The 14,428-nt window shown below is 47.6% G+C and overlaps 1 protein-coding gene across 10 annotated transcripts; it reads right to left on the bottom strand.

Annotated features, from left to right (window-relative positions):
* Positions 1 to 2,024: 2,024 nt before the first annotated feature.
* Positions 2,025 to 11,555, bottom strand: LOC311431042 (uncharacterized protein). Of its 10 annotated transcripts, none has more exons than XR_014689197.1 (8): positions 11,271 to 11,555; positions 10,563 to 10,756; positions 9,995 to 10,317; positions 9,439 to 9,594; positions 8,839 to 9,033; positions 3,771 to 3,920; positions 2,951 to 3,127; positions 2,025 to 2,857 (listed from the first exon to the last, which is right to left on the bottom strand). XR_014689197.1 is itself a non-coding variant. In XM_084508180.1 (7 exons), the coding sequence occupies exons 4-7, from the start codon at positions 9,539 to 9,541 to the stop codon at positions 3,090 to 3,092; spliced, it is 486 nt and encodes a 161-aa protein (XP_084364306.1). In that variant the 5' UTR covers positions 9,542 to 9,594; positions 9,995 to 10,317; positions 10,563 to 10,756; positions 11,271 to 11,555; the 3' UTR covers positions 2,025 to 3,089. The 10 variants fall into 10 exon arrangements, 2 of the variants coding, with proteins under 2 accessions (XP_084364306.1, XP_084364307.1); XR_014689198.1 differs by having other exon boundaries at positions 2,025 to 2,394; XR_014689199.1 differs by having other exon boundaries at positions 2,025 to 3,127; positions 3,771 to 3,915.
* Positions 11,556 to 14,428: the final 2,873 nt, after the last annotated feature.

Here is a 14,428-nt window from a genome sequence, read left to right as displayed (position 1 = left end):
CAGAACCCAGATGCACCAAGGGCTCGTGCTTTGCTTTAAATACAACACTAGGATCCCTCTCATTCATGATGCCAGTATAATGGTATTTCCTCTCCTGGAATGGTGCATTCGGCTCTGGCCAGCACCTCTCTCTCTCCGGAAAGTCAGAGGGAGAGAGTGAGAGGGAGAAAAATGCCAGAGAAGCGCAACCAGCACGAATCTCCTGCAGAGGAGCTCCCTGCAAGGCACAGGGGGCAGCAGCAGTACCAGGGTGGGCGTCGGGGATCAGCCCCAGGTCTGTTTCCGTGTCCTGGAGTGAGACATTTGACATTTACGGGTTTCTCTACCAGGGGAAACTGTTGCAGGGTACATGTTTAACATGTGCCAGACGTGGGTGTACAGCATCCGTGCTGCTCCGTGCTTGTGCTCTGCGGAGGGACTGAGGTGGCTGCCTCTGCTTCGAGAGAGAAGCGTGCACGAGGGCAGACGTGGCATGGCATGGCTCTGTGCAGTCCCACCTCAGGGCTGCTTACAGTGCTCCTGGCAGAGGCAAGTCCGGAGAAGGAAAGCTCAGCTTCAGAAAACCTGCAGGCCTGACTCACAGTGGCAATGGAAATGCAAAATGTTCTTTTCTCAAGCCTTTATTGTTCTGGCATGATCTGTCTCAAGTACCCCACGCACTTCACTGTGCAATGGTAAAACAACATTTGCCCAAATGAAAAAGAAAGAATTTCAAAGACTTGAAAAACAGACAAGAAAATAGGTTAATGGGGCCAAAATAGCCTTTTTAGTTTCTTAGGGAAACACCTCCCAGATGGGTTTAAAAAATTTTATTGGAGCTTTTGACACCATGCAATTACTTCATGGAGCTCTTCCAGTTTATGCTTGCAGTGTACAGAAAAGGGCATCTTATTTAACAAGAAAAAAAAAAGTATTGGTTTACTGAAAGCCACATGGCTCAATGTCAGAGCTGGGAACATTCACAGCCACACTGAGGATGCTGTTTTTGACTCATGGCCCGTGTAAGAGCCGCTCACCTGCAGGTACATTGAGTGCTGTGATGAACATTAATTGGGGAAGGCTCACAGCCTGGGCTTGGAGGAGAAGTGCCTCGATAGCACAGGGAAGGCCCCAAATGGCCTCTTGCATCAGTGGGCTGCAGTGTGATCCAGCCAAGGGGAGAGCCTGCAGAGGAGCAGGCAGCCCATGCCAGGTGACAGATCAATGCTTTTTCCTATCTGCCCCGCAAAGCTTCATGCCCACAGACTTCAGCAGCACATGAGGAATTTAATGAAGAAGCCATGGCTGACACCTGAGGGCTCTGTCTTGCTCCTTGCAGAGCTGTCAGACAGCCCAAGGTGCCACGGCTACCAGGTCAGTGGTGTTGGCTGGAGAAGCAGGGAGAGGTCAGTAAGTGGTCGTGTTTCTGACAAGAACTCTACAGTTCAGCTCCCACGTCACTGCCAGCTCCAGCCCGCTGCTTGAACCTCCAGCTGCCCTTCCTGGAGCCTGCCCTTGCCCCCCACTCTCCCCACAGGGCAGGACCCTGTGGCATCTTCCCATCTGCAGCCTCCCTCCTTTGCTGGCCTTGCTGCTTGCTCACATCTTTTGCACTTGGAGAGAAAAATAAAGCAAGATTCAGCTCACGGGTTAAGCTCATTTCACATGTGAGTTAGGTTTCTAAGGTCTTGCTGTAGTCAATGGAGATGCAGTTGCTGCAGACAGTCGAGGAAAGGAGCTGAGACGCAATTTGATATCTTCATCTGAAAGTTCAAGGCCTCATGGAGCAAAATATTCTTTTGTACTGAGTTGGATTATTGTTCATACTCGACTGAGTGAAGGCATTGTGGCAAAAGAGCCTGGCACAGATATGGGCATTGATGAAGACGTGCATTGATAAGGTCAGGCTCCCCAGCATCATGCAGCCAGCATCCCCAGGGGGCTGCAGACACTTCCGCCAAACCAGAGGCTGCCGTGCCTTCAGCTTTTTTTACTCACTCAGGCACATTCCTCGCGAACTGGGGAACACAATCTCCCAGTTTCCAGGCAGATCTTCAGTGTTCCCGTGCTATTCCATGAGGGTCTGATGAAGCTGGCAGTGGGGAGAGTTGTTAGGCAGGATGGGAGCCTTCAGAACAAGGCCATCGGACAGAGATGGGAAGCCCTCTGTGAGCATTGCAGCTCAGGGCTGTCAGCACCTGCCTCTATGCTTGAGAGCCCAGAGCTGCTCATCCCAAGCACCACAGATCGCAAAGGCATCATCTCCTCAGCCATATACAAATCCTTTGCCATCTCTGGAGGATGAGGTGACCTTGTCTGCCTCTAACTTGCACCATTGTCCCTGAGAAGTCCTGTTTTCCATCCAGGCACACACAGCAGTCTTAGCAATTTGTTCTCCTTAAAGCCAGGGTCTCTCTGTAAAACAGCATCTTTTCCCACATCTGTAGGTCTTGCAATCACTTTGAAATCTGAGCTACACTTATGGTTCTGCTCCTTTCCTTTGTGCACGTATCAGTGTGAATGTGGGATTTCCATGCAACTTGAGACAGAGTGCTCCTTTGGTAACCACACTGATGTTCTGCCTGAACCCTGTAGGTTAGGATCCTGGGGCAGCCTCTTTCACCCAGCTGCAGTTTGCACAGCTCTCCCCTCTGCCATTTACCCTTTCATGCTCAAGAGGAGCATGAGCCCTCCTGTAAACATTTACCAGTTATCTCTAAAAACCTCTCCTGCCATGCCATCTATGAAAAGCTTTTGAAAAACCAGTGTTTGTTATTCATAATGCTGATGATGTCTCCATGTTCCATGGGCCCTGGGTCTGCCTGCACTATAAAATGCCTGTGCAGGACCCACACTGTACCCTTCCTTTGCACAGTACCTGGAGGTGACAGCCCAGGATGAGTGACACTGTGTGAGCTGACAAGTGAAGTGGTAAATGAACGCTCAGTCTAATGCAGGGGCAGATACTTACTGGGACACTGGTAGGTGAAATCAAGAAATTCCTCTAAAAATCAAGTTATTCCAAATATCTTCCTTCATCCAAATCAAGCCATTAGGACCCACGCTGATGTGTCTGACTAGATTTACTGTCATAAGAACCTGCTTACTCACTAACTCTTCAGCCTCCGATACACTTCACTTTGAGAACCTGCAAACATAAATCAGTTGGAAATAAAATTTAATTTACAACATCAAAAACAGTCACATTTGGAAACAGTCTAATTTCCTGACACTCAAAAGCACATCACATTATAATTTATCAACCATCACATTTTTAATGATGTCAGACATTTGTCATAAAATCACCATTAAATTGGTATCTAATGGCTTCTAATAAATGTCAAAATGAACTTGCAGATGCCTATTTGAAATATATTAGGAGCCATTAAACAGCAATTAAAAGGAAGTTTCACAAATAATATTTTACATTAGATAGGTCGCAGAGCCATGCCAAGGAAGGGACGGTGACATTTTGAGGAGCCTCTGAAAATGCTGCCTCTTTTCACGTGTTTCTGTAACGATGGAGCGAGTGCTTCCCCGGAGAGCAGCCCACGCTCTCTGGGCATCCAGAGCCCTTCCTGCAGCCAGGGCTCCAAGTGGGAGGTGATTGAGAAAGACGGGCACAGAGCTGGGCAGAGGCACAGCTGGAGGCTGCCTGGCGCTGTAGTGCTTGTGCTCTACGCCCTGAATGTGCAGGTTACTGCTGATGCACAGGAAAGAGCTGACACCGCTGGACCACCCTCCCTGACATCCTTTTGGATTTCTCCAGTCCACATATTAACAAACCTCACCTTGTGTTGTTGGTGCAATGTGGTATTGCCACATCCCAGGCTCTCCTGAAAGGGCACCGAAGACCACCTTTAACTTCTGGCTCAAACCTTTGCAGTAGCAGCTGTGTGCCGAGTGCCACTCGTGGTTCATGAGTGCATGCTCCTCCTGCTCTGGAGATATTTAAAAAGTGCACATTCTCTGCACCCTAAGCACATGTGCACAGAATCACAGAATTTCTAGGTTGGAAGAGACCTCAAGATCATCGAGTCCAACCTCTGACCTAACGCTAACAGTCCCCACTAAACCATTTCCCTAAGCTCTACATCTAAACGTCTTTTGAAGACTTCCAGGGATGGTGACTCCACCACTTCCCTGGGCAGCCTGTTCCAATGCCTCACAACCCTTTCAGTGAAGAAGTTCTTCCTAACATCTAACCTAAAACCCCCCTGGCTCAACTTAAGCCCATTCCCCCTCGTCCTGTCACCAGGCACGTGGGAGAACAGACCAACCCCCACCTCGCTGCAGCCTCCCTTGAGGTACCTATAGAGAGCGATAAGGTCGCCCCTGAGCCTCCTCTTCTCCAGGCTGAACAAGTCCAGCTCCCTCAGCCGCTCCTCGTAGGACTTGTTCTCCAGGCCCCTCACCAGCTTCGTCACCCTTCTCTGGACCCGCTCAAGCACCTCCATGTCCTTCTTGTAGCGAGGGGCCCAAAACTGAACACAGTACTCGAGGTGCGGCCTCACCAGAGCTGAGTACAGGGGGACGATCACCTCCCTAGCCCTGCTGGCCACACTGTTCCTGATACAAGCCAGGATGCCGTTGGCCTTCTTGGCCACCTGAGCACACTGCTGGCTCATATTCAGCCGACTGTCCACCATCACTCCCAGGTCCTTCTCTGCCTGGCAGCTCTCCAACCATTCATCTCCCAGCCTGTAGCTCTGCACGTGTATATGTGTTTTCTATAAAATATAATCTCATTTAAATATGCCCAGGTACCTATGCCCTTTGTTTCTCTTGCAGCACAAAGCTTACTTTCACCTGCTATACCTTGAAAATGACCGACAAGCATTTAACTTTCAAGCATCAGCAATCTCATAGCATTCATGTGCCCGTATCAGCCCAGTCACAACTCAGAAATGGTTAAAAAGAAGGACTTCATCCCAGCTTGCACCATTCCCTAGATAGACTCCTGTAAAAGAGCAGCTTGCTTCTCCCTCTCTTTTCACTTCAGCCTGCACAGAGAGGAGAAGGGAGGTGTGGGGCTGGATCTAACCCTGCCAGGGCTCAGGGCAGCACGGTGAGCATTGCCTAAGGTGGAGGATGAGGAGCCCGATGGCTGGGGACGGCACGTTCTGGTGTGGCTGGGGGAGCGAGCAGCAGGCCAGTGCGTTACACAAGTAGGTATCAGCAGCCAGTAATAGACCCGTTGTGTCAGTACACAAATATGTTGTTACGCTCCACCTTCCGTCCTATTTGTTTCTTACAGTACTATGGCTACTCTCCTCGCCCATTTACACAGCTCAAAACTGGTCCTGAGTCAGAAGAGCAAGAAAAAAAATCCCCTTACCTCCACCCATCCCGTCACCTGCTCCTGAAAGGACCTGTTTATACAACTGTAGAGAAGGGTGTGTGTTTGCATATTAAATGGGATCGAGAAAATATGTAACATATGTTGCAAACAGAACTAATGTCTAAACACACATGTAAACCTGGGCTAACGGGTCCTGCCAAAATATTTTAACCATCTGTTTTTACTTATCTGTTTTTGAACAAATTATGTTTATTATGTTAATTTATTTTACTGTCAACAACACCAAATGACAGAGTTGCCGCTAAACAACATCATTATATATCACATTCTGCCATAATACCGGCAGGTTTTTTTAATGCGACAGGAATAAATGCATATTAAAATGTCAATTTGTTTAAAATCGCATTCAGGATGGTAAATATATCTGCACAAATCCATCGTGTTCCAACATACACTGTTTGCACAGAGACTACCTAAAGATAAGGCACTTGGATGGGACTTGGAGGAAGACGCAGGAGCACAGAGATCCTGCCTGGACGCCTGGTTCAACCTTGAGGCTGATGCCAAGGAGGGAGGGAGCGAACGAAAGGGAGGTGTGCTACGTTTTAAGAAGTTGTGAGAAGCTTCCTGGAAGCCTGTCCTCATTTGCAGCATCCAGGAGAGCTCCCTCAGACAAAATAAAACTGAAATTGAGGTCAAGCATCCCAGGACCACATCCTGTCCCCCAGCATACCCTGTTTGTGTCCGGGTAGGAGCCTCTGCATCTGGAAGACAGCGAGGGCTGCTCTGGAGGCCCCAACACCCTCGCAAAGATCCCCCAGCGATTATGTTGCATGATGTTGTGGTGGTTTCACCCTGACGGGCAGCTGAACTCCACCACACTGCTCCCTCGCTCCCCCTCTTCAAAGGAAGAGGGGGGAGAAAATACAATGGAAAGGGCTCAAGGGTTGAGGTAAGGACCAGGAGATCACTCACCAATTACTGTCATGGGCAAAACAGATGCAGCATAGGGGGATTAATATAATTTATTGCCTATCACTAGCAGACTAGACCAGTGAGAATTAAAAGCAAACTAGAAACATCTCCCCCCCCATACACCCTCTTTCACCTCCATCCTGAACTGAGCCTGCGGGGGCTGCCCACAGGCAGCAGCTCTTCAAGCACTGCTCCCACACGGCTCCGTCCCACTGGGTCCATCCCCCAGGAGCAAACTGCTCCAGCACGGGTCCCCCATGGGCGGCAGCTCCCCCCAGACCCCTGCTCCTGCGTGGGCTCCTCTCCACGGGCTGCAGCTCCGGCCCGGGGCCTGCCCCTGCGGGGGCTCTCCATGGGCCGCAGCCTCCTCTAGGCCACATCCACCTGCTCCGCTGGGGCCTCCTCCACGGGCTGCAGTGTGGAGATCTGCTCCATGTGGGACCCATGGGCTGCAGGGGGACGGCCTGCTCCACCAGGGGCCTCTCCGCAGGCTGCAAGGGAACTGCTGCTGCCTGCCTGCAGCACCTCCTGCCCTCCTGCTGCACTCACCTTGGGGGCTGCAGGGCTGGTGCTCACTCCTCTCTCCCAGCTGCTGTTGTGCAGCATTTTTTTTTTTTTTTATCGTTTCTTAGACCTGCTCTCCCAGAGGCCCACCCAGTGTCGCTCCCTGGCTCGGCTCTGGCCAGCAGCAGCTCCCTTTTGGAGCGATCTGGAGCTGGCTCTGCTCTGACATGGGGCAGCTGCTGGGTTCTGCTGACAGAGGCCACCCCTGAAGCCCCTCACACTACCAAAACCTTGCCACATAAACCCAATGCAAGTATCTTCTGGATCATCTCCTTTCTTTTGCTCAAATAATTATCTGATCAGAAGCAGATCTTGCTTCAGCAGGATGTTTTGCTGACCCCTCAAAGAAAGGTCTCTTCTCTGGAGCACAAGGATCAGCCAGCGGCTTCTCACCCTCCCAGCTGACCCTCTTCACTGTCCACAAGTGCTGCCTGGACAAAATCATTCCTCTCCCCAATTCCAAAGCCAGTACCTGTTCTCCTAAATCCAAGTCTGCTCCCTCAATCCCCTTTTAGACAGATGCTCACACCTTCCCTAACAAAACTAACCTTTTCTCCACATAACCGATGCTAAAAACCTGCCTTTTTCTTCCACATAGGTGGTATAATTTTACCCTCCAGATATATTTTCCTTTTGGTACCATGCATGGGGTGTCACAGGATGCTTTGAATCGCCCTTTTCCCTGCTCAAGGCCACATTCACAGGGCTGACTATGCCTCACATAGTAAAGGAACCCTGCTTCTTCCAGCTCTGTGCCTGCACATGCATTTACACCACACCACAGCGGGTCAGGGAGGTGGCCAGAAAAAAAAAAAACAGCCTACCTCAATTCATCCTTTGAAGGAGTGGGAATGTAGGCTATGCCCTGTGCAACTGGAAGCAGAGAGTCTGATGTGCTCTGGAAGACAGAAAAAGTGAGAAGTGGGGAACCCTCTGTTTTTTCAGTCAAAAAACAGACCGAAGACAGACTGTCCCACGTAAATATTCCTCCTCCAGAGGAATATCTTCAGGTACACTGAAGGACTGAAATGGAACAGGATGAAAGATAAGCAAGTGGAAAAGTTTGAGAGAAGATCACAAGGGCAAGGAGTGCTCTGTGGCCTTCACGAAGCACCATGTTTCTATCAGTCTGCTCAGGTAGCTGAAGGCACTCCTGACGTATAAGCCAGTGACAAGGTGATATATTACAGGATATGGTACAACATAAAATGCAATCAGGCCACGGTCCTGCAAAAACTCATGGGCTTGCGTAACGATGCACATGAACGGTCCTGCCGAGACCCCAGGATTGCTCCAGTGCAGATGGTGGAATGCTTGCATAAAGCAAGCAGAGGTATGGTCAACGAGGAGCTCTAAAGCCCTGAGAAATCCTAAAATAGCCTAACACTGCCTCTAATATTGAATCAATTAGCTGAGAAATAACCAGTAAGGAAATCCGATATTGCTTTCTGGGGATTAGGCAGGAGGCATTTTGGGACAAGATTTTGTTTAAGACAAGGAACAGGCTCCTTTTGATTAACCTCAGTCTTTTGAAAGGTATAGTGAAGAAATACTGTGCACATAAATATTTTGATATCTCACTAACAAATACTCTAAGCCATGCCACCTTTGTTTAAACCTCCTTCCCCAACAAGACCAGGGCTGTTCACGCAGAATTGTAAAGAAATCAGTGTTTATAGTGTCCATTATAGCACCAGACTTTGTCAAGTGTGGTGATACGTGAGAGGCAGTGCCACACAGTGTACAGTTTGGGGGAATTCTCCCTCCCCTCTCTAAATTCTGGTTTTATGAAGAGAAAGGTTACAAGGTTTATATTTCAGGAGTTGAAGTCCTGAGAAAATAAACCTCAGTCCAAGTACTTGTCCAGCCTACAACAGATATTCCATAAAATGTATGGGCTGATTTCACGCATATGGCTGCTCATTTTACAAGGGGATGATTAAGATGGTCATGGTTATGTTGGCTTTTAGTCCAAAAATGCCTCAGCTGCTCTGGATTCATTTAAAATAATAATGTACCTCTATGTGCAAAAAGCAAGCAGCCAGCACTCCTCTGCTCTTGCAGACCTGCAGATCCAGCTCTTTGCTTCTGACAGTGTTTCCAGCATGGTTCATTAGACACTATTTGCTCCAGCCGTCCATCTCGTTCTCCTCTCAGCCTGCCATCTCCCTCTTCTCTGGCACCAAAGAGACTCTCAGAGCAGGCAGAGCTGCCTTCGGGAAGAGATGAGCTCTTTCTGCAGTGTGCCAGCTTCCACCCCCTGCATGAGTCCCAGTCCCTCCACCCAGGCAGAGTACACCCAGCTCAGATGAGCAACTGGTTGAAAAGCAATGGGGGTGCAGTTTAAAAGTGCCCCCCCAAAAAACAAACAAACAAATAGTAATAATAATAATAAAACATTTCAGCTCTTTGCACCCCAACCCAAAAGAGAAACATGCTGGCACCGTAAGATTAAGCAGCCTTTCACCCCATGCTCGTCCCCCCAGGGAGGAGAAGCTTTTTGTAGCATGCTCTGGGTTGTGCAGCATTGCAGGGTTTGATTCCTGGCACTGCCTGTCCCCAGGAGTCACGCAGAGAGTGATTAAAAGAGCAGACTATGAGTCAAAAAGAGCAACCACCTTTTCCTATTTCAATCTGATCTGGTCGTCTCGGTCTCCCCATGCACGCTCTATTCGATACTTCCTGCTCCACAAGTTCTTCTGGCTGCAGCTGCCCCAGCATCCTCTCCCCTCGCCCTCCTCCACAGCTTGTCCTGCTCTCGGTTTATCTCTTCGCTGTAAAAAGGAAAGGCATTTATTGCTTCATTCACTTTAAGCGATTATCGTGTAACAGAAATAAACTGCTTGTTCCTATATAATCATAGATCACTTTGCAGAATGCAGGCTTCAGACAACAGAGGTAAAAGTCTGCAGTGTTTTCCTGTGAAGCAATCTTTGTTTCTTAAAAAAACACAACACAACAAAACCTAAAAGCCCTAAGTCAGTATCTTCCCGCAACTGCAGCTGATTTCCTGTGTAAACTAAAACCATGTGATATTCCATAAGTGCTTCCAGCTCTAAATTACAGGAAATGAAAACCATCATGGAAAAGGAAAGCTTTGGAATAAATTCCCAGATCAGATATCATTATAACTACATCTCGGTCTGATTACAACGTGGGTGCTTTCTGACATACCTGGGAGAGATTAAAGGGGCTGGCAGCAGCTGATGGCGTGCGGTGTCACCCCGGCCCCGCTGCAGGACAGAGACATCTCCCACACCCAGGGCAGAGCCTCAGGGGTGCCACAGCTGAAACCAGGGGCTGAGGTTGATAAAGGGAGACATTTTTATGTACCCTTTGTGAAGGTCAGGCCGTGAGCCTTCAGCTGTATTAAATTGCATGTGCCCCACACCGTCATGGGTTGCAATTAGCTGTCCACATGCACCCACAGCTGCACAAGCATGTGTTCTTTCACCATCAAGGGCTTAGTGACTCTGCAGCCCTTCATTGCTCATTTTCTGCAAAAAAAGAAAGAAGCTGGGGTTGCACAATGTCACACAAGCCCATGCTGGTAGGGAGCATGTATGTGAAAAGAAGATAGGAAAGGAGGGCAGCCGAGCCCACCCCATCCCACCTGAATTTGGAATACATGCAAGTGTTGCTGCCTGCTGCTACCAGCTAAAGGCTGTGGGAGAGATTTCAGCCATGCTTTGTGATGTTCCATGTTTTTCTGTAGGTCCCCCCGAGGCTGTGATGAACTTACCACTAGTTACAACCTTCCTTTCAGCTGCATTCTCCATGCCTCCAACCATCTTCCCGGTGAGCCAGGCTGATATTTATAGATGCTTCTCCTGGTGTTCTCATCCTGTAAGCGGCTGCAGACAGGGGATTTCCATTCATTTGACCAGTGCATTTTATTTGTTTCTGTGTGCCCCAGGCCACTGAATCAGCCTGGCACTGTTAAGAAAAAGGGGCTTCAATTAAACAGAGTAATTGCAATGCTCTTATACATTTTGTTAATTGATATGCTAGTGTGCTTTTTTTTTTTTTTTTTTTCCAGTTTGTTCAGCCAAAATCATGATAATTTTCCTTTTGAATCAGTGCAGTGAATAATTATCAGACTGAAACAAAGTTGCAGCAAATTACTCATTTCAAGGACAGTTCTTGGGGACACCATCATTCAGTTCTTGTTTCAAATGTCCCAGGAGCAAAGCAGCACTCACACCACCTAGGTGAGTCTTGCTGGGTGTCAGGCCCACGCCCACACACACCGCTGTGCCCCTTGCAGATATTTTAAGCCTTGCCACCTCCTCTTCACACACAGAACATTTGGGGCAGTCCCAGGGCTTCTGGATGGTAAATCCGAGGCTGTCCTGCTCCTGCTATGATGAAAGCATTTCTACCAACAAGTGTGCCTCAGCCATCAATATATCACTCACGCGTAGGCTGGCATTGATTTCTGCCTCGTTACCAGAATGCAGCGGATCCTCCAGTGGGGCAGAGGGTCACACATCTGGTGCCAAAGGAACCAAGACAATTTGCACAGATCAAGGACTTCAGCCAATGCTTTTTATAAGCTGTTCTTGCTGAACGTCCCAAATGAGAGGCTTCGGTGCCAGCAAAATCATTAAAGTGAACAGCTTTGCCTCGTTCCCTACCCAGCAGACATTTCTGTTGGGGTAGGTCATTAGTTATTCCTGAGGTGGGTAGGTTATCACATTGAATCTTAATCCATCTAATTCATCCCAGCACACTCCCATTTGTTTCTAGTGCTTGCTTTTTAAAATACCATTAAATCATGTCAAAGGCCTTCTCTGCACCTGCCAAGAAAGCTGCATGCGTGCTCCAATTGTCTTTGCCAGGTGAATTCTATTTAGTATATTTAGTATATTCCTGGAGAAGACAGCTCTTTGCAGATCCTATTTCTCCTTCTCCTATTTCTCCTTCCCAAGCAGACTTCCTCACATGCACCGAGGGATTTTAACTTTAACACACCCAGGCTAGAGTCAGTCAGCATTGTCCTGAGCAGATGCTGGCAGGCTTCCATTGCCTCCAGCTAGCCTGGGTGTCCCACTTTCTCTTGCTGAGATAAGAAGTTATCAGAGGGAAGAAAGAGCAGATATCGCCTTTGATAGAGTAACACAAAAAACAAAGAAATCCTAACAAAACCTGCCCTTATTGTGCATAAAACACTTTGGTTAAAAATTCCTAGCAGGATCCTAAAAATAGAGAAACTCCACTGAGATTAGTGCACAGCTTTAAACCAAACATATAAATAAGTAAAGAAATGGCATTCTCAGTCCCAGATAGCCTGTAAGTGAATTAGACCAAGGCTTTTACAGAACAAAGGAACCTAAAAAAAAACCCTAATCTCACTTTGAAGGAAAAAAGTCTCTGATCATTCCACCTGCCACTTCTCTCTGTGCCAAGAAAAACTCAAGTATACACCAAAATGCTGAAGGAGAGTTGAGTGTTGCATTAAATTTATGTACCACTAGAGAGTAGGGTTGAATGTGCTGACTGAACTTATTCTAATAATGTAGATGGGAAAAATCCATACTGCAAATCACCTTACTTAGGTTGGTTTCACAAGAACTATTTACCCAAGAAAGAAAAAACCCTGAGTGCTGATTGCTTGCTTTCTCACCCGAGAAGCAAGAACTACACACAGCCAGAGCCTCAGAATTTTTTTTTTCTAGCTGCAAAACACAACGTGAGATGAAAGGGAGTAGTTTGTTCGACTGGGCAAAGCAATTTCCACAGAAAACAAGCAGGATTTGCAGAGAGCATGTGTTTGTGCATGTGTCACTGAGTAAACGCTTACAATTGGTACAAGGCTTGAAGGCACGCAGGGTACCAGGGCATCCTGAGGTTGTGCTGGTGCTGCTGTAGCTGTCACAGAAAGCTTCAGGGAGCACATTGCACCTCATGTTCCTGAGCCCATGTGGCTGGGCCAGGCCAGACATCACTTTCCTGGGGCCGTGCTGTGCCAGTGCCTCCTGCTGAAGGCTCCACTCAGGCTGTGGCTCTTGGTTTGGGGGAATAGACAAGTGGCATGGGCTAGAGGTGGAGGAGGTACTCAAATGCAGCTGCATCCATTGCTACAGGGGGAAAGCCACCTCCACCCTAATTTACATTAGATAAGAGAGGGCAAACCCCAAGTACACCAAAATGTCCAAAATGTCCAAACCCCAAATGTCCAATGAGACCCACACTGGATGGTCTGGTCATGTCCCTTGTGTGGGGACAAGGAGTTAGGGAGCACCCCTGGGTCCCCCTTAGAGGGTACAGGGCAGGGAGACGGCGAAGGATCTAATCCTAGAGCAGGGCCCCAGGGAAGGATCAGGACAAAGCTGGGCAAATCTCCTTTTCTTGAAAATCCAGGACTTCAAAACCTTGCAAGAAAGCTAGAGCATCTAAGGCCAGCCTTCACTGCAGCTTGTTCGGTGCTTGTGCCCACGCAGGGGTCTGCGCTGAAATTGCCAGCAAAGTTTCCAATTAGCACCAATTGAGGCAAGGTATTTTGGGGTTTTAATCGGGCAGACACGCCTCCCCTGGGAGGCAGCGTGAGACCACCCACTCACATTGCATAACCCACCAAAAAACATTAAACTTATAGTAACCACTCTCAGTCACTACCAACCCACACTAGATTTGAACCATCCACTGAAAGGGGAAAGGTTAATGCGAGCTAATTTTTTTAATCATTGCTGTAACATTAGGAAGAAGCTCTGTTAACCTTTTGGGGACTGCTGACTTACTGCCTGGTGTTCATTTGGCTGATCCTACAGGCTACAATCATGATAGGGTAGTTCCCCAGGGGAGCAAATAAAATCCAAGAGGTCCATTTTTCTTCTCAGCGCTTGCCTGCTATAACACTGAGCCCTTCATTAAAAATGTGATAAGCCATGCAATATATTTTCCTGTATATTATAGCCTTTAATCTTTAATGTTAATGACAGAAATGTTACCATTAGCAGGACCATATTTTGCTCCACACTTTAGACATTCTTTTGTAACCACATTTTCCTGTCCTCTTTCAGGCAGATGGTAACTATTTCAGCTTGAATTCCTTCATATATTAACATAAAGAGAATTTGAAAAAGCAAACTAAGCTATAATATAACTAAAATAGAAGAACTTACGGTGGTGAAATGTCAAACACTTCTCCTTGCCATGACCACACTTTGACATTGCTGTTACTAGGTGTGTGCCTCGAAACTGAAGTCAGTTTTGTAAATACTGCTGACAAAGAGGATTCAAGCCACCTCCATCACCAAGTCATGCTGACTTGAATTGTGTCTTGTACAAATTTTAGAGGACAAATTATTGGCTGATCAATCGGAAAATTCATGTGTTTACAGAGCATGTGAAAGGCACGTTGGAGAGTAGGGCTTGGTCCAAAAATTAATAATAATGCTACTAAAGAAGGAATTTCTAAAGTCTAATCCCAGCTACGTGTTTCTCTGTGTCCTTTACACAATTATTTGCAGCTTACCCTTCTCTGACCTTTGTAGCTGTTAAATGTAGATAATAGTACTAATGTCTGTATGTCACGCACTGTTGTGGAGAGTCATTAATGGTGCTGCACGTGGTTATAAGGTTTGCATCACATTTCCAATGCAGTTA

Source organism: Aythya ferina (assembly GCF_964211825.1).
Source record: "Aythya ferina genome assembly, chromosome: 2".
Taxonomy (NCBI): Eukaryota; Metazoa; Chordata; class Aves; order Anseriformes; family Anatidae; genus Aythya; species Aythya ferina.
Note: the sequence above shows the minus strand (reverse complement) of the source record. Positions and strands in the feature narration are given on the sequence as shown.

Excerpts from the sequence above, each read along its gene's own strand:
- LOC311431042 (XM_084508180.1), bottom strand. The coding sequence starts at position 9,541 with ATGCTGGGGCAGCTGCAGCCAGAAGAACTTGTGGAGCAGGAAGTATCG. Across the intron at positions 9,034-9,438 it reads TCAGATTGAAATAGGAAAAG|GCAGCTCTGCCTGCTCTGAG; the intron begins GTGGTTGCTCTT and ends CTCTTCCCGAAG. Across the intron at positions 3,921-8,838 it reads CTTGCTTTTTGCACATAGAG|AGCAGGAGGAGCATGCACTC; the intron begins GTACATTATTAT and ends AAATATCTCCAG.